This window comes from Dipodomys merriami, unplaced genomic scaffold, assembly GCF_024711535.1.
Source record: "Dipodomys merriami isolate MVZ:Mamm:240054 unplaced genomic scaffold, mDipMer1.0.p SCAF_62, whole genome shotgun sequence".
NCBI classification, from domain to species: domain Eukaryota; kingdom Metazoa; phylum Chordata; class Mammalia; order Rodentia; family Heteromyidae; genus Dipodomys; species Dipodomys merriami.
In genome coordinates, this window is record NW_027206202.1 from 700,736 (window position 1) to 720,306 (window position 19,571).

Consider the following 19,571-nt stretch of genomic DNA (forward strand, 5'->3'; position numbering starts at 1 on the left):
GTGTAAAGTAACCATGTATTCGATATGGAATATAATTTTTATATAAAAATATACCTGTGACTTGAGGCACTTAGGGCTCATACCTGTAATCCTGGTTTACTCAGGACGCTGAGATCTGAGGATCCCAGTTCAAGACCAACCCCGAGCAGGAAAATCCATATGAGACTCTTATCTCCAATGAACCACTAGAAAACCAGATGTGGTATTGTGGCTCAAAGTAGTAGAGCACTAGCCTAGAGCAAAAGAGCTCAGGGTCAGTGCCCATACCCTGAGTTCAAGCCCCACAACTGACACAAAAAAAGAAAAAAGAAAAAAGAAAAAGAGGCTGAGAGCCAAAGAAAAGTTCCTGAGACTCTTATTTCCAATTAACCAGCAAAAAAAAAAATCAGAAGTGCAAGTGTGGCTCAAGTGGTAGAGTACCAGCCTTGAGCGAAAAAGTGAAGCAAGAGCCCAAGGCCCTGAGTTCAAACTGTACCAGCACCAAACTAAACAAGTGTAGTGATTATATAAATCTTCCTCGATTTGTCTTTCTCATCATCCCTCAACACTAAGGCCATAGTGTTCAATTCTTCTCACTGTAGCTTGTGGGCAACTAAGCCAAAAAAGCTTAACTATGTGATTAAGGGCAAGTACCACTATAGCTCAGACTGTGTGTGGGTTTGCATCTTACTTCTGCCCCTTGCAGGCTAGGTGTCTTCAGGTAAATTACCTACCATCTCTGAGCCTCAACTTCTTTATCTGCAAAACAGGCATGATTAAAGTATGCATACTTCCTGGAGTTGATCTTGAAGACTGAATGAGTTCCTGTCAGTAAATCACCTAGAGCATCACCCAGAAAGATTAAGTTAAAGTTAAATCTAAAGATTTAACTAATCTTTAGGTGGTTTTTTTTAATCCATTATATTTCCACAGTTTTCCAATCCTAAAGACGAGTCAATCCACTCACCCTGACCGTCAGTGTGCAGCCTGATCCTGAGAGAACCTTCTTACACACCTTACAAACCTCCAGATTTCCAATCCTATGTCTTAGCATTTTGTCCTTTGCTTCCCTTCCCTTAAGAGGGAAAAACAACAAGCATGACTTGTTTCTTTTTCCTTGTTCCCTGAATCTCTTTGTAGATCAGCGTCCCCGGAACATACCTGTGTCAAGTCAAAGATAGAAGATCCCATGGTCATCTTCTTCACCAGCGGCACCACAGGCCTCCCCAAGATGGTGAAGCATAATCAAGGACTTGCCTTGCGATCCTACCTCCCTTCGTGGTAGGAAGACAGCTGTGCCTGAGAGGTTGGGTTCCAGATCTGGGTGTGAGGATGGTAGGGCAGGGAACAGAGCTCCAAATGGAAGTCCCTCCATCCTCTTTCCCCTATCTGCCCTCTGATTCAACCTCTGAGGGGGTTGAGAGTTAATGATGTAGAATCCCGAAGGTTTGCTCACAGAGGCCTCGAGAAAACAGATATTTGGGGTGGGGGGTCCTACCAGACCACCTTCACAAGAGGGAGCATCCTGCAGCCCAAACTCATACATGACAGTGTGTTCCTTGGCTGTGATTCTCAGGTTTTGGTGGGAAAAGACAGAATATTCTAGCAAACCTGAGTCTTGATGAGGCCTCTTCCCCTTCATTATCTTGGGAAATAAGACTTCAGAGTTTCCCAATCATGAACTGCTAAGGGAAGAAACTGGGTTATACCAAATCTGCCTCACCCTTGATCAGAGAATACATGAAGGCTGATCGTCAAGCCTTGGATTCATCCTTCAATCAATTATAAGTTAACATTCTCGTCCTTCCCCTTACCCTTCCTCCTGTTCAACTAGGAATGTTCAGAACAGGTCAAGTTCTATGTGTTTTCTAACTTATAAACCAGAACAAGAGCAAAGACTTCTGTAGGCAGGAGGTATGAGTGCTAATGGACACAGTTGAGTAGTAAGCAACCCTGGTGGTGAGAAAAGAGAAGGGATCCTGGACTCTGCCAGGGTATTCTAATATTTATATAATTATTGCAATGATATATGCAAAGGAAAAAAAGACATACTAAGTGATGCCATAGAATTATAGAGTTTGGAGAAGAGTGTTGAGGGTGTAGGATGAAGGACCAAGAGGAAAATTTTGAGCCACATTTTACAAGATCTGGATGTAGAGTTTGGACCTTTGTAGGAAGACATTGGGGATATATTGTATGGGCTTCAGTAAGGGAAGGAAACATGGCCAGATACGGATTTCTCAAAAGCCATCATGGTAGCTGGACGTCCGTGGTTCACCTCTGTAATCCTAGCAGTTCAGCAAGCTGAGATCTGAGGATCACAGCTCAAAAGCCAGCTCTGGCAGGAAAGTCTGTGTGACTCTCATCTCAAAAAAAAAGAAAAAAAAAGCTTGAAGTGGAGCTGTGGCTCAAGGGGTAGAGTGCTAGCCTTGAGCAAAAAAAAAAGTGCTCAGGAAAAGCACCCCAGGCCCTGAGTTCAAGCTCCAAGTAAACACACTCATACACACACACACACACACACACACACACACACACACACACACACACCATTGTGGCTGCAGAATGGGGAAGGGACAGAGACAGAATGGAGGAAGGGATAGCAGGTGTCATAACTTCTTCAGGGGCAAGACAGTTGGTGTTCTGGAACAGGTGACTGAGATGTGGAGGTTTAACACCTTGAGACTTGGAGATGGAGTAAGAAGGACCTGCTAGCTAGATGTGGGGAATAAGGACTGGGGTGTAGGGTTACCTTCCAGTTGTGAGGTTTGGGCAGTGATGACATCCACAGGAAAGAACACTAGAGAGGAACAGGTTTCAAGAGAGGCCAGAAAGACTAAGATCTCTAGGCTTAGGGTGCCCGAGAGCTATCAAGAAATGGTGTTCAATGGGGAGTAGGGTCTGAAGCTAAAGAGACAGGACCTCTATGCTTGTTAGTGTCCTTGCCAAGCAGGGGATATTAACTACATCTCTTCTCTCCCTTCCTCATTCTATTGTCTTGTTGCAAACAACAGAAAGCTCATTCAGACCCCATTTAAGCCCAAAAGCAAACAAGGAAATGTACTACTAGCTGTTGAACTAGAGCCGTGTGAAGTCTGACTTCACCTGTGGGCTCCAGGTTAGACTCCAATCTGCCCATCCCTCTCTCTGCTCTGTTGCAGCTCTGTTCTCAGAAGGGCTCCAAAATAGCTGCCTGCCCCGCCTGGAACAGTCCATAACAGACACAGGTGTTGCAGAACTAACCACACACTCTGTCCTTGGCTCTCCTAGCAAAGGCCTTTGGGGTCAATAGCACTAAGTCTGTTTCAGTCACACATAACCGGGAAGTGAGTGGCAGGGCATCTTTGGGACCCCATGGGTTTTCCTCTGGAGACGGCAGGCATTACATGCACTGAGGGGGAGCTGCTGGTCCCCAGCTGCAAACTAGTTTCCCCAGCCCTGCCCCACACCCTCCCATGGTAGCACCACTGAGGCCACTGTATCTTGGAGTTAGCAGGAAATTATTTCAGTTGAGGACGACGGATGTCTTATGGTGCATGTCAGACCCAGGCTGGATTCTGGCTACCATTGGATGCCTACTGGAACCATGGACAGCGGGGTCTACGGTCTTCATCCACCACCTGCCTCAATTTGATCCCCAGGTCATTATACAGGTAAGAAGAGCAACCTTCCAGTATCAAATAGCTCCCACAAGTTGAGCATCAGTGGCTCATGCCTGTAATCCTAGCTACTCAGGAGGCTGAGATCTGAGGATCCTAGTTGAAGGCCAACCCAGGCAGGCAAATCTGAAAGGCTCTTATCTCCAAAGAACCACCAAAATAGCCAATTGCAGAGATGTGGCTCAACTGGTAGAGATCTCGCTTTAAAGGAAAAGTAAAAGAGAGTTCAGTGTTGTGAGTTCAAGCCCAAGTACTAGCACCAAAATAAATAAATAAACCTCCTAGAAGAAACTCATGTTCACAGGCCAAAAACCAAACTCCTCCTCTAAGAAGATTTTGTTAAGCAAAGAAATCTATACGCTTAAAATAATCCTGTTTCTGGGATTCTCACAGTGTAGGATACTGAATTAATAATTATAGTATCAGAATCACATTTTAAAAAAACAGAGCCCTGTGTCAGTGGCTCACACCTGTAGTCTTAACTACTCAGAAGGCAGAGATCTGAGGATTATGATTCAAAGCCAGCACAGGCAGGAAAAGTCCATGAGATTCTTATCTCTAACTACAAAAATCCACAAGTGGAGTTGTAGCTCAAGTGGTAGAGCACTTGCCTTGAGCAAAAGAGTTTAGGGACAGTGTCCAGGCCCTGAGTTCAAGCCTCAGTACTGGCACCAAAAATAAAAGAATATAAACCATAGCTTGGAAGAAAAGGCATATTTCTGGGCCATTCTCTAGACCTCATAGCTCAGACTTGGTGATTATGAGACCCAAAATATGCACTATGAGATATTAAAGCAATTCCAACAAGTTTGAGTCTTCTGAATCCTGGACCCTACTCTACTCAGTCCTCCTTGACAGATCCATAGGGAGGGACTTTTCATAGGGGGTGCCCTGCCCCACCCCCAAAACCAGTAAGCACCAAGAGGAGTCACAGATTACAGACCGCTTGAGCTACTGAGCCTCAGGCTCTGGGAGAGGCTCAGAGGAGTTGACCTCTAATTGATCTCTAATCCTTAACTTATTCTAGAGCTGTAAACCACAGGAATCCACTTCAAAGGAGTTTAAGGAGGAAAGGATTAGAGTACCTCCTTGATTTAAGATTAGGTCCTGATAAGCCCATTAAGCAACAGAAACACCCAAAGTTGAAAGTGCAGTTAAAACACCTAGTTTAGCAACCCAGCCCATCCTTTGTTTTCCCCTTGGTTGCCACGCAACAGGGAGCCTCGACTCACCTGTGCCATCCAGCAGTGTTAAGACAGGTTCTTAAGTACAAGGTTCACCCCGGAAATGATCAAAATGCAAACTTCTATAAGTGTGCTATTTAATTTATATATTTTTCTCACCACCATCAAGTACGAAAAACAAAACAAAACAAAAAGTCATCAAATCATACCATCATAATCCAGGGACTACCAGGGTATAGGAGGGGTGAGGCGGGGTGGGGCATGCCCATTGGAAGAAGAAGAAAACACTGAGCTCAGTGAGTATTTGAAACAATTGCAAGCTATCAGGAATCCAGGCAACCTCTGCACCTCCCCTGCTTTTCTCTGGGTCTCTCTGCTCTCTTCTTTCTATTTGTAGACCCTACTTTTAGGTCTTAACATGACAAAGCTGACCAGAGTGATCACAGCATTTCTGGTGGAGATCCACATGACCAGGGAGATGGACTAGATATTCTAAACAGCCACAGCCTAAGCCAATTCTCTGCTACCAAGCCATTAATTCCACCCCATCTGCCAGCGGCTGGGGTAGAGACACCTGCACAGCTAGTGTGGGAGAAAGAGGGGTGTGAGGATCTGGAACTGCACTCCTTCAGGTGGGAGTTGCAGGTGGGTTATGGGTCAAACCAAAGGTTGCAAGGAAAAGCCAGTGGCACAGGCCTATAACCCTAACTCTTCTGGAGGCTGAGATCTGAGGATCATGGTCCAAAGCCAGCCCAGGCAAGAAAGTCCATGAGTCTGTGAACTCCAATTAACCACCGAAAAGCCAGAAGTAGAGCTGTGGCTCAGAGTGAGAGAGCATCGGCCTTGAGTAAAAAATGCTAAGGGAGAGTGTCCAGGCCCTGAGTTCTAGCTGAATTTTGTGCTGGCAACACACAAAAAAGGACTGATTTACAATGAGGATATGAATGTGGGATTTGTGTTGTTGAGGCTGAAGCCAGAAGTTCGAAGCTGTCCAGGTCCAGGGTGACTGGAAGCAGAATGCACCCAGGGGTCTCAATATGCCCCAGAACGACTCTGCATGGAAAATATACAGATAGTTCCGCTTTGAATGCAGGAAACAGGCTTGCGGAGAAATGAAGCAATGGGATGTCAAGGCAGACCAGATGAACCCCGAAGTCTATATTCTCTCCTCTCTACTGTTTCTCGCTCTTTTAGTCTACCCCCATCCCGATCTGAAATTCTGGGGACTGAATTCCAGACAAACTCCAACTAACTGGAGTCTTTCTAAGCCTACCTCTTGATTCTCTTCCCTCTATGTACGTAAGTGGATTTTATTGGACTTCACGATCTTTTTCCTGCTAGAATCTATTCTATGTAAGGCCTAGAACATTCTCTCACTCTTCCTGCATTAACCTGACTTGGTGCCCCCTGTGAAATGCCAGCTTAGTAGGCTGATGTTGAATGAATTAAAGCAGGAGTAAATGTGGTCTCCTAGAGGGGAAATCAGGATTGAGATGGTAATGATTGGTGAGGGTTTTAGCTTCAACTATAATAACAAAGTTCTCCTCTCACTTTTCAGACATTATTCAAATATCCTGTTACTCAATGCCTTGCTGCACCCACTGTGTACCGAATGATTCTTCAGCAGAAAGAAGCCAAGTACGTGGCAATGGCTGGTGATAGCAATCTCTGGGTGGGATGTGAAGGAATTGATGTGTTGTGGTTTGATTGGTTTGCCTTGGATCTTTTAAGGGCAGTGATATGTGTGTGTGTATTTGTGTAAGTGTGTGTATGTGTGTGTGGTATGATAATTATCAGTCTAAGTAGGTAAATCAAAACACAACCCAGAGACCCAGAGAGACACTCAATGAGTCTTGCATTATTCTAAAAATTATTCCAGAGTTGGAGACATGGCTCAGGTGGTAAAGCACCAGTCAGTGTGAGTCCCAGCCTCAGACAAAAATTAATTAATAAATAAATAACATATATGATTCCAATGTTTTCCTCATGAAAGAACTACATGCAAAGCACTATTGGAACCAGATGCTGGCGGCTCACACCTGTAATCCTACCTACTCAGGAGGCTGAAATCTAAGGATTGCAGTTCAAAGCCAGATTTGAGCAAAAAGGAAAAAGAAAAAGTTCAGAGACAGCACCCAGACCCTGAGGTTCACACACACACACACACACACACACACACACACACACACACACACACACACACACACACACCATTCCCTCTTAGCCACATACGATGCTTCCTTGAGTTTGGGTAAACCTAGTTTTCTCTCTTATTGACATCCAACTTTAATCCAGACTTCCTTGATTTAATTCAATCCCATCTCCATCTCTACCACTCACTCACCCCCTTCCAGAAGCGCTAACCCAGACTGACAGGAAGGGAGGGACGTACACTTAACTTTGACCAATGGTAAACTGACCAGAAGGTGATAAGAAAGATAGCAGAGGATGAATGACCCGACCGCAGAGCCCTGAGCATCTGCCTGCGCTCAAACCACAGCTTACGTATTTGCTCCGCCCTCCCCAAGCCTCAAGTTTCCAACCCTGGAGCACTGCTCTACCGGTGGAGAGACCCTGTTGCCTGAGGAGCAGGAGCAGTGGAAGAGCCGCACTGGCCTTCTGCTGCATGAGATCTACGGGCAGTCCGAAACGGTAGGCGACTGATGGGAGCATGGCTGCCGGGGTCATTCTTACCACACAAGTGTACACACAAGCACTGCCCATGGCCAGCAGGGGTCACCAGAGTTCAGGGCTCATTTGTCCCAAGTCAGCTCTCAGAAAGGCGATTCACGTGGCTGGGAAGGTGGCTTAGTGGTAGAGTGCTTGCCTAGCATGCATGAAGCCCTGGGTTTGATTCCTCAGTACCACACAAACAGAAAAAGCTGGAAGTGGCATTGTAGCTCAACTGGTAGAGTGCTCGCCCTGAGCAAAAGAAGCTCAGGGACAGTGCCCCATGACACAAAAGAAAGAAAAGAAAGAAAGAAAGGGAAAATGTACAGTTCATCAGTAAACCAAAAAAAAAGAAAGAGAAAATTTACAGTTCATCAGTAAACCAAAGAAAGAAAGAAAGAAAGAAAGATAATTTACAGTATATGGGGGGGTGGGTGTGTTTATATATTAAATATTTAATGGTATGTATTTATGTTTGTTTATATTAATTTATATTATAAATATATTTTATATTTATTATATGTGACATGTATATTGTGTGTATATATACACATATATGCCAGTTTTGATCTTGTCACTGTGTCTGTGATTGTCAGCCCAGTGGCTCATGGGACAGGAAGCTCTCTCCCGAGAAGGGAAACGAGGCCAACAGATACCATCAACCCACTGTCCCTTCCCAGGGTGGCTGCACAGAGGTAGCTGGGAGCTGGGGATCTGGGTGGTTCAGTGGACAATACATCAGTTTGACTGTACAATACTAGGGGTAAGTGAGGGAATGGGCTAGCTGTGTACAGCAAACACACATACACACATGCCCCCGCACACATACACACAACTGGATCCCTGAACGTCACTGAGCCCCCAGGTGGGGGGTCATGAGAAGATTAGGCAGGTCTTGGATCTGAATGACTTTATCAGTGACAGGATGAGGAAGCTTCTCCCTACACCAGGTTCCATTGCTGATTTTGTCCAGACCTACTTTGCCCAACTTGTGTGTGTGTGTGTGTGTGTGTGTGTGTGTGTGCACATGCATACACACTGGTACAAGGACTTGAACTCCAAGACTGGATGCTGTCCCTGAGCAACTTTGCTCAAGGCCAGCACTCAATCACTCAAGCCATACTTCTACTTATGGATTTTTGATGAAAAATTGGAGCTAAAAGTCTTGTTTTTTCTGCCTGCACTGGCTTCAAATGAGGAGCCTCAGCTCTTGGCCTACTCAGTAGCTAGAATTACAGGAATGGGCTATCCACACATTTACATGACCCCTCTAGTTAACAGAGGTCTGCCATCTCCAACCCTGTAACAGATGGACTATTTTAGTTCCAGTTCACATAATTGAATGCTCTTGTTATTTTCAAAGACAAAAAGTTTAGTGAACTGACAGTTCACACCTCTAATCCTAGCTCCTCAAGAGGCTAAGACTTGAAGAGCATGGTTCAAAGCCAGCCCAGGCAGAAAAGTCCATGTGGTTCTTGTCTCCAATTAACCAACAAAAATTAACCAGAAGTGGAGGTGTGGCTCAAGTGGTAGAGCACCAGTCTTGAATGAAAAAGCTAAGCATAGGATCTTGACTTCAAGCTCCAGTACAAGAGAAAGGAAGGAAGGAAGGAAGGAAGGAAGGAAGGAAGGAAGGAAGGAAGGAAGGAAGGAAGGAAGGAAGGAAGGAAGGAAGGAAGGAAGGAAGGAAGGAAGGAAAGTTAGTTCACTGAATTGATCTGCTTCCAGGCCTGAGAAGTGATAAGATAATACGCCTCCTGTTGAATGTTCCTGTTTATATTTGGATAAAGAGGAAGTTGGTGAGAACAGCAGGCTTTACCCAAGGCTTCAGTCCCTTTGCATCAACTATTTGTGACATGTGCTGCTTTCTTTCTGTTCACTCATCCTTGCAGTAATATCTGCAGGAAAAAGGAAAAAGCCTCTTTTCCCAGGAGCTCAGGTCTAAGTCTTTGTCCTGTCCATCATAGATTTCAGCCAGAACTCTCGTTCTAACCTTTCAATCTTGGTGACTCTTAGAGTTCCCATCTCTGAAGCGGAGAGCATAAGGTCAGTCTTTCAGGACTGTGATAGGTCAGTGACATATGTCAATCACTGTCCAGCCCACAGTACCCATGCATGGTGAAGTTATGGTGGTGTCCATTGCTTTTGGTAGATACGGTGCTAGGTGCTGGCGGGGCAGACAGATATGGGACAATCCTGTTCTTAATTCTATAAGAGAAGGACTAGACAGGAAAATTACTGTAGAAGGAGAATGCTCGAATGACTTTTGAGGGATTCGTATTATTCATTCCCTAATCATTTGGTGTGCAGAGTCGCCACACATTAGCAGGGTGCCGGTGGCTCACACCTGTCATCCTAGCTACTCAGGAGGTTGAGAGCTGAGAATCACAGTTCAAAACCAGAGAAGTCTGTGAGACTCTTATCTCCAGTTAATTAGCAAAAAGTTAGAAGTGGGGCTGTGGTTCAAGTGGTAGGACACCAACCTTGAATGGAAAAAAGCCAAGCAAGAGCACAGCCCTGAGTTCAAAACACACACACACACACACACACACACACACACACACACACGTGCACAACACCAGAGCAATGTTGCTATTATCGCCTCCTTTGCAGAGTTGGAGATCAGCTAGCATTAGCACACAGAATTGGTGGGTAGTCCCCTGTATGCTATAGAAAGGACAACAATGAGACTGTAAAGACAGGTTCAAGTTCACGGGGAAGACACAAGGGAGGGAAGCAGGGGAGCCACACAGATAGTGTCATAGCCCAGCCTTGAGAAGAAGTTGAGGCAAGATTCAGGTCATCATTCAGAAGCCAGGTACAAGCACTGTCCAATGATCTCCTGGCCTTCCTCTCTGGCTTATAGTGGACACTGCATATCCCCCATGACTAGTCAGGATGAGTCCCTCCTTCCTTCACCTCCAGCAATATGACACTGTCAGTCCTACACACACACCCAACCCAGCCCAGTTTAATAGAGTTGGGTCAGTGTCTTGAGCCTTCTTTATTCAGCAGTCAGTGCCATCCGTTCCTTTTGGGGTGGAGGGGAGTCCTGCTTCTCACTATGTTGTGATCCGTCTAGAATCTTTGGCCAACCCCAATTCCTCTTTTCTTTGTAACCAGGGCATCGCCTGTGGCGTTTCTCGGGGAATGAAGACCAAGCTGGGTTCCATGGGGAAAGCCATCGCACCCTTTGAAATCCAGGTCTGTTCCTGGAGGCCTTGGCAGGTAGCAATTAGGGCTCAGCTGAGCTGGAACCCTTCTTATGTGAGATGAGGTTGCTGAACCAGCCAGTTTCCCTTCCTTTCCTCTCCCTATTCTTTCTTCTTTTTCTCTGGAAGCTTTGAGTGAGAGCTGTTCTATTTGGGTACAAACACAGCTCAGATGGTTGCCAGAGACATCATAGCATGGGGAGGAAGAGGCACTGACAATTTTCTGTATCAAATAGTGCCTTTTTGTGTCAGTCATGGGGCTTGAACTCATGGCTTGGGCATGGTCCCTGAGCTCTTTTGCTCTCTACCATTTGGAGCCACAGTGCCATTTTTGATTTTCTGGTGGTTAACTGGAGATAAGAGTCTCATGAACTTTCTTGCCCAGGCTGGCTTTGAACCACGATCCTCAGATCTCAGCTTCTTTTCTTGATCAGTGTTTTCCAGTTTGAAGATAGACGCATCACCATCCCTCTCCTACCCCCTTCCCATTGAAGCAAGTAAACCTTTGACTTTTATGCTTTACCAGAATCCTGATTTCATTCTATAGTCTGACATAATTCCTCTATCATTGTCCTGGTGTGATCCCGCTGGTGTCTCATGAACAAGCCAGGCAATGCTCTGGTGGCACAGAAGGTATGGGGGGCGGGGATTTCTTCACACAAGCTTCTCGCTCCAGATCATCGATGACAAGGGCAATGTCCTGCCTCCCGACACCGAAGGATACATTGGCATCAGGACAAAGCCTGTCAAGCCCGTGGGCATCTTTGAAAGCTATGAGGTAAGGGCGCCCTGTCCACTGACACCCTGGCTCCAAGGATTCCTGGGAGCAGCTGTGACAAACAAGACTCCCGCTACGGTGGGAATTTTATTCTCATGTAGTGGCAGACAAAAGTGAACTGTTATTACAAATGTCGCTAAAGTTGAATTATTATCCATCACTAATCAATCAGTGGTATACATGGAACATTTCCATGTAATGAAAGTAGACTCAAAGGAATTACAAAACATGCGCAGGTTCCGTCAGGGGCAGATCACTGCCTTCAAAAAAAAATTTTTTTTTTTAAATTCTTGCTGGGCACCAGTGGCTCATGCCTGTAATCCTAGCAACTCAGATAGCTGAGATCTGAGGGTCACAGTTCAAAGCCCAGCCCAGACAGGAAAGTCTATGAGACTCTTGTCTCCAAGTAACCACCAAGAGCCAAAAAATAGAGTTGTGGCTCCAAATGGTAGAGTGCTAGTGTTGAGCAAAAAACCAAAGCTCAGCAACAGCACCCAGGCTCTGAGTTCAAGCCCCAGGACCAGCACACAAAAAGGGACTCATAAAACATATGAAAACAAATACAGGGTCATATGCATATGTACACAAACACATCGACTAAAGTAGAGTCTATGCAGCAGAGGATTGCAATGGTGTAACACCTTCAAACAACTGACAGCGTCACCAAGCACCAGGAGACTGAAGCATGTGTTGTCAGAAGTGGGGAGAGCAAGGGGAGGGGTACAGAGGAATAGAGGAAGGGTAGGTAGACAAATGCAGGCATAATATTCAATATGCATATGCGGAAATGGAAGCAGGTCACTTGAGGGGAGGGGAGGGGTTGGGAGGGGGGGAGAAGATGGAAGAGGGGGCATGGATCAAGATGCATGGAATTCACAAGCTGTCATGTTGAATGGAAACCCCTTTGTGCAACTACTGAAGGGTAATTAACTAGTTAAAGATATGAGAGAGAGAGATTCTGTTCTCTTTGCAGAATAACCCAGAGAAGAGTTCAGAAGTGCAATGTGGGGACTTTTACAATAGTGGGGACCTAGCGAAGATGGATTCCGAGGGCTACATCTGGTTCAAGGGGCGGGGAGACGACATCATCAATGCTTCCGGGTAGGTGAAGTTTCCCTCTGTCCTGTCTTCACACCCGGCGTTCTGACAGCCTGACCTGCCTCTGTACCTTAGTGATAAGACCCTCAGCCTGACTCTAAGCAGTCAGCTCTGTGGTTCCTTGTTCCCTTGGTATCTGGCCATGTCCCCTCCCCTTGTCCAACAGAATCAACCAAAATGAAGTTTCAAAGGCTCTGGATATAGTCAGAAGGACTGAGGGAGGAGACTGTTGAGTTGGGGAAGTTTCCAGTGTGCTTGTATTCCAGGAGAGACACAATGATAGTCATAAGCATAGCTGGCCTTGGCTGGCCGCTGGTGGCTCACGCCTGTCATCCTAGCTACTCGGGAGGCTGAGATCTGAGGATCACAGTTTGAAGTAAGCTTGGGCAGGAAAGTCCAATTAACCACTAAAAAGCCAGAAGTGGAGCTGTGGCTCAAGTGGTACAGCACTAGCCTTGAGAAAAACAGCCTCAGGACAGCACTCAGCCCTGAGTTCAAGCCTCAGGACTGGCACAAAAAGAAAAAAAATAGCTCATCTTTAAGGAGCTCTTATGGTATGAAAGTCTTTTCCTGGGGGCTTTGAGCACTCACCTCTTAATCCTGCCAGTGAGATGCTACATTGAAATACAGAACACATTATTGTCTGCCCTGCTTTGAAGCTGAACAACAGGATCCATTCTTAGCTATTCAATCTCCAATATGCTGTTACCATTTGCGCTGGGAATTCACTAAGAAAGTAGATCCAGAGAGCTCTTTCTATACTTAAGGACTCTGCATAATCTACTGCTCCTCGCTCTGTGAGAGGATGGATTATGTTCATTTGTCTGGCCACAGTATAATTTCACCATTATACTTAAAACATCACTTTGCACACTTAAAATATAGATGCCAACCAGGCACTGGTAGTTCGTGCCTGTAATCCTAGTTAGGAGGCTGAGATCAGAGGATCATGGTTAGAAGTCGACCTAGGGCAGAGAAATCCAAGTCCAAGAGACTCTATCTCCAAAAACAAGCAAAAACATTGACTGAAGGCATGGCTCAAATAGTAGAACACCAGCTCTGGGCTAAACAAGCAAGTTTAAGGCTCTGAATTCAAAACCTGATACTGCCAAATATATATACACACACCACACCACACACCAGGAAAAACCTGAGCCAGGAGTTTTTAGCACAGAATGTCCACATCTTCACATTTTGAGCCCCTGACACCTCATCCTCTGCATCAAGCAGAGATTAAGACTTGGGGCACCCCAGCCCCAGCATCTGCCCCAGAGCCCGTGCTTCTCCAGGTACCGTATTGGACCGTCGGAGGTGGAGAATGCTTTGGCTGAGCACCCAGCGGTGGCAGAGTCTGCAGTAGTGAGCAGCCCGGACCCAAGGCGAGGGGAGGTGAGAAGAACTAGACTGATATGCCCAGAGCTGGGCATGCAAATGCTCCCTGCCCTTCCTTGCATCTTCGGGCCCCAGGTGGAGGAAAGGCAGGGTGCACTTACACAATATGGTCACCAGGGGGCGCAGTGGGCTCAACTGCGGTTCTGAATGTGATGACTTTGACTTTGAATGGTGGTGAAATTGGCTGGTGTTCAGGAGACACAAGCCCCAGTATCCAATCTCTCCATGCTCAAAGCCCAATAACTGGGCTGGGAAGGTGGCTCAGTGGTACAGTGCTTGCTTTGCATGTATGAGGCCCTGGGTTCGATTCCTCAGCACCACATAAGCAGAAAAAGCTGGAAGTGGCACTGTGGCTCAAGTGGTAGAATGCTAGCCTTGAACAAAAGAAGCTCAGGGACAGTGCCCAGGCCCTGAGTTCAAGCCCCACAACCAAAAAAAAAAAAAAAGCAACAATAACTGTACCTTTCCTTATGCTTAAAGTAAGGGAAGTAAAAAGGGGATAAAAATTGACTAACAGAACATAGAATATAGAAGGACTGCATCTACATTGATTCTACAAGTAGCATACCTTCTATGTGTGAGAACTTGTGCAAGCAAAGAGGGAGATAATATATAATATAATATATACATGTTATGAATTATTATATAATATATTCATATATTGTATATGATTATATTATATCTAATTTTATATCATATATAATATAAGCCTATTATATAATATAATCCCTAATATATAATTTATAAATAAAACAATGTATCATATATAATTAATATATAATATATAGTGATATTAATATATAGCTATGTTTATATATCATAAATATATGATATAATATCAAAGTGATAATGATAATGGTGACAGTAGTACTAATTTCAGCAGCTCAGATATTTAGCATGCTTTTGGGGTTTGGGAGTGTGGGATTTGGGGATGGTGAGGTTTTGTTGTTGTTTGTGCCAATCCTGGGGCTTGAATTCAGAGCCTGGGGGTTGTCCCTGAGCTCTTTGCTCAAGGCTAGTGCTCTACCACTTGAGCCACAAGCTCCATTTATGGCTTCTTGGTGGTTAATTGGAGATATGAGTCTCACAGACTTTCTTGCTCAGGCTGGCTTTGAACCCTGACCCTCAGATTTCAGCCTCCTGAGTAGCTAGGATTACACCTAGCTTCTGATACATTTTCCATGAAATGTGAACAGAATATTTTCAGATCCCCCTAGGAGGGATGAACTTTATTGTCCCCATTTCTCCAAAGAGGAAATGGAGCCCAGGAGAAGTCAAGATGTTTTCTAGGTCATAGATTGGCAATGGGAAAGAAAAGGATTTGACCATGATCCTCTCCTTGCTGGAAGACCCTCTGCCTTTGACCATTATAGGCTCAAGCACGCATTCACATTTATTTCTTAAGGTCTAGATCTCATGGCTTGGCCCATACCTAAGGCTCTGGTCCTACTTCACCTACAGGTGGTAAAGGCTTTTGTGGTCCTGACTCCCAAGTTCCAGTCCCACGACCAGGAACAGCTCACCAAGGAGCTCCAGCAGCATGTGAAGTTGGTAACCGCGCCCTACAAGTACCCCAGGAAGGTAAGCGGGGGGCAGGAGGAAGGATCTGGACTGCCGAGCGGTCCAGGCACTGGGGCTGCTCACTGGGAACAGACAAGCTTAAACAGCCAACCTCTTTTCCTCTGCAAAACAAGCAGTTTGGCTTAAGGATAGATTAGACAGAGTGCATCTTATCAGCCCCGGGTTCATTACCAAGCTGCCTGGCCTACAGTTATTCAATACTCTCTGTATGTGCTGGGTCCTACCCTCAGTGTTCTACATGCATTATTATTTTATTTAATCTTGGACACAAACGGACCTAGAACCAGAACTGTGATAGAGATCATAGTGAGACAAGTTGTGAACTGCCTGAGTGTGCAGACAGCAGAAAGAGCTGTGACTCCCACGCCTGTGTGACAGATCCGAGCAATCAGGAGAGGGGAGATAGTGAAAGTTTATGACCATGAAGGACACTGGCTCACGCTGTATGCCTGCTGTGGCTTTTCTGGGTCCTCTGTTCCACTTTTCCTCATCCTGGGGACAGGACAAAGGAGTAGCTAGCTACCTCTTAGACATCTGCCCGGTGTTCTAATCAATGGAGGAGAAAACGCCCACTGTCCACGCAAGCAGTCACTTCTGCCTGGAGAAAACAGACTTCCATTGGTCAAAGTGAGCCATATGACCACAGCCGACCTTCAGGGGTGAGAAAAAGGACTGCAAATACCCAGTGGAGCCCATTAAGATCACCGCAGGCTCTCAGCCTGGACTGTGGGGTCATGTGCAGAGGCAAAGTGGAGCTGGGTGGATTTTTTTGTACATTTTTTATTGCAAAAAATACTGTACAGAGAGGTTACAGTTACATGAGCAAGGTAATTATATTTCCCATCAAGCATTGTTGCCTCTTCCTGTTTTTCCCCTACCATCCCATCCCTCCACAACTACCTCCCCTCCCCCCCACACACACCCTGCCAAAGTTGTTAAGTTCATTTTCAACATAGTGTCTTGTACATCTCATTGTTACAATGGGCCAATCTGTATGCCTATTTAAGCATTTTGTTTTTTCCCTTTCCCACCCTGAATCAGAATGAATGACATCACCCCATTTGTTAGGAAATGGAAAGACTTGGAAACAAATTATATTAAGTGAAGCAAGCCAGGCCCAAAGAAACATAGGTCCCATGGTTTCCCTTATTTGCAATAATAATACATGTGTAAGACAAGTAGAAAATGTTTAAAACTATGTAAATATGACCATATAAAATGATGTTAAGCGAAATGAAGGGACACAAATTTTTTTTCTTGCTTACTATTGTTTCTAACATATTTATAATGTATCATGTGATTTTTTTTTGTTTCTTTGTATGTTCCTCCCCTGTGGTATAACCCCTCTTTTTACTGTATTTGATGTCAATGCCCTGCATCTTGTATATACACTTCTCAGAGTGGATTTTTCCAAGGCAAGGTGGATTTACTTTCTCCTAAACCAGGTGGAGTTTGTTCCAGAGCTTCCCAAAACTGTCACTGGGAAAATTAGACGAAGTGAACTCAGGAGAAAGGAGTATGGCCTGAAGTAGTCAAGAATAAACCTACCATTTGCCCTGGGACCTGAATTCCAATCCATGGCTGCCTTCGTTTCCCCGCTATGGGGCCAGGGTGAGATGGGCTTTGGCAAGAGTTGGTTAGAAGGGTCCCCCAAAATGTTGTTCCTTCCCATTGAGTCCCTACTTTTCTTGGATTTCCTATAGTCTTTCGGATAGTCCTGATCAGCACTTGGATTGGGATGTGCAGATAAATAAAAGACTGACCACAATGCCAGAGCAGCCCTGTATTGTATGTTCATCTCTGAATTCATCTTGACAAAGTGCCTTCCCTCCGTAATAATAATCCCAAACTTCAATCTGAGCTATGCCCAGGCCAGACTCTCCCCTTGGTTCCAGGGTCTGGGCAGGTTTGAGAAGCCCCAAGTATCCACTAATGAGGGAGCCCCAAGTATCCACTAAAGATCTAAGAGCCAGAATGGCTGATGGACTGTCTGTATGACTCTACCATCTGCCTCTGCCTGTCTCTGCCTACAGCCTACAGAAGGCCGAGGATGCAGGCAATGCTCAGGGAGTCAGCTCTGAGTTAGTAACATGTGGATGCCAGAGAGTCCGAACCGCCACCTTCCATGGCCCTCTGCCTTTTTGTCTCTTCATAATGCCTCTGCTCCAGCAGCGCCAGCAGCGGCTGCTGTCTTCCAGCTGCAAGCCATCACGGTTGCATCCAGGCCCAAGCCTCTGCAGACCCAGGAGTCCTGCCAGTCTCCTCCAGGCCCATGCAGAGAACTAAGTGGAAACCGAATCCCACTCTTTCCTCCTCAGACACCCAGACACCTCTTTCTCCCCAGGGCCCCAGGAGCTCTGTCCATCTTTCTGTTCAAGCAATTCCACTCACTCATTCTTCAGGAGCTCAGGACTTCTACTCCAGAACCCCCACCCCCTACCCCGCCACAGAAACCCAGAGCCCTCCCCATCTACCAGCCCAGACTCCTGTGAATGGACCATCAATACACAGGCCAGGCCAGGGAGACCAATGGCTAAGAAGAACAAGAACAGGAAGATCTCTTCCTATGAGGAGGATGGAGGGGAAAAGCAAACTATCTCTTTCCATCCCAACTCTAGGAGATCATCCTAAGAGAGTCCCTTCCATATGCGCATCATTCTGGGGTACACACCTGTATGTACTCGCAGACACCTCAAATCCTGAAGGTGAACACTCACAGAACCAGCTGCGCCCACAAATAGGCTCTTCCTACTCCCACTCCACTCCAGTGCACAGTTGTTTTTACATTTTTTGCTTTTTCTATCTTCTTTGAACTCACAGCCATAAATGCTGTTTTCTTGCCATCTCTGGCTGTGATAGAATATTTTTCTATTATTTACCATAAAATGCTTAAAAATAAGAGTGATGGAATTAACCAGGCCCCGGGTGGCTCATGCCTGTAATCTTAGCTATTCAGAAGGCTGAGATCTGAGGCTCACAGTTCAAATCCAAGTCGAGGAAGGAAAGTCCATGAGACTTATCTCCAATTAACCACCCAAAAGTTGGAAGCAGAGGTGTAGCTCAAGTGGTAGAGACAAAGCTGAGTGACCATGCCTGGGCCCTGAGCTCAAGCCCCAGGACTGTCTTACCACCAACTTGGGATGTTAATACCAGTTCCTGGCTTGCGTCCTTTAGTGGTAGGAATTGGATAGGATGTGATTATATCGGAAAGATGTTGTTCTCTTTGTAAATATAATATTCCTTATTTAATACCAATAGCCAGGATTAGAACTATTCAGGAAATCAAAGGTGACACACCTTCAGATTGGTGACAGATTTTTCAGCCCTTCAACCCTGGCCTCTGATCATTAGTGACCAATGGAATGCGTAAAAGCCGTGGTTTGTACTGTGACCCTTCTGGTTGACTTTTAGTAACAAAGGCTGCTCCTGAAAAAAAATCTGTCCAACAGCCCTGAGATACTCCTTTCAAGTACATTCTTTGGGAAATTTATACAAGAAGTTTATACAAGGAAGTTGCTTGTTGATTTTTCCAAAGCAGAAGAAGTTGACAGAGAGGAAAGTGAAAAAAAAATTTAAAAAGCTCGTTTACCAATGTCAGATTTATCTTATTGTTCTCTGTGTCTCTCATATTGGGTGTCTCAGCATATACTTGTGGGCTTTTATTCTTCCCATGAATTTTCTGGCCCTGAGACTCTGCACTCATCAGACATTTTGAGTGATATTGAATACAATTGTCTCCTTTCTTCTCACAGGGTCCCATAAGGTATTTCAAATTATTTTTATTATCATAACGGTGATGTACAGAGGGCTTACCATTTCATAAGTCAGGGAATGAGTACATCTTTTTGGACAATGTCACCCCTTCCCTCGCTCTCTCCCAGTTTTTCCCTTCCATCCTTACCCACCACAAGTTGGATAGTTCTTTTCAGCATAGTGTCCAGTGAGTACCACTGCTGCACTTGTTCACCCTTTGTCCCTCCATTTCTTTGCCCTTTAGACCCCTCCAAAGATAAGACAAAAT

The 19,571-nt window shown here is 45.4% G+C and overlaps 1 protein-coding gene across 5 annotated transcripts in view; it reads left to right on the forward strand.

The window, feature by feature from the left end:
- The window catches only part of LOC138814926 (acyl-coenzyme A synthetase ACSM1, mitochondrial-like), a 30,149-nt gene extending 12,831 nt beyond the window's left edge, over positions 1-17,318 (forward strand). For all 5 annotated transcript variants that reach the window (XM_070004058.1, XM_070004057.1, XM_070004056.1 and 2 more), the window contains 10 exons: positions 1,120-1,260; positions 3,470-3,629; positions 6,378-6,457; positions 7,348-7,471; positions 10,613-10,693; positions 11,378-11,479; positions 12,453-12,580; positions 13,867-13,966; positions 15,431-15,550; positions 16,996-17,318. In XM_070004058.1, the coding sequence (XP_069860159.1) occupies positions 1,120-1,260; positions 3,470-3,629; positions 6,378-6,457; positions 7,348-7,471; positions 10,613-10,693; positions 11,378-11,479; positions 12,453-12,580; positions 13,867-13,966; positions 15,431-15,550; positions 16,996-17,082 (1,123 nt within the window). In that variant the 3' untranslated portion in view covers positions 17,083-17,318. The remainder of the gene's footprint in view (positions 1-1,119; positions 1,261-3,469; positions 3,630-6,377; positions 6,458-7,347; positions 7,472-10,612; positions 10,694-11,377; positions 11,480-12,452; positions 12,581-13,866; positions 13,967-15,430; positions 15,551-16,995) is intronic.
- The last annotated feature ends 2,253 nt before the right edge of the window (positions 17,319-19,571 follow it).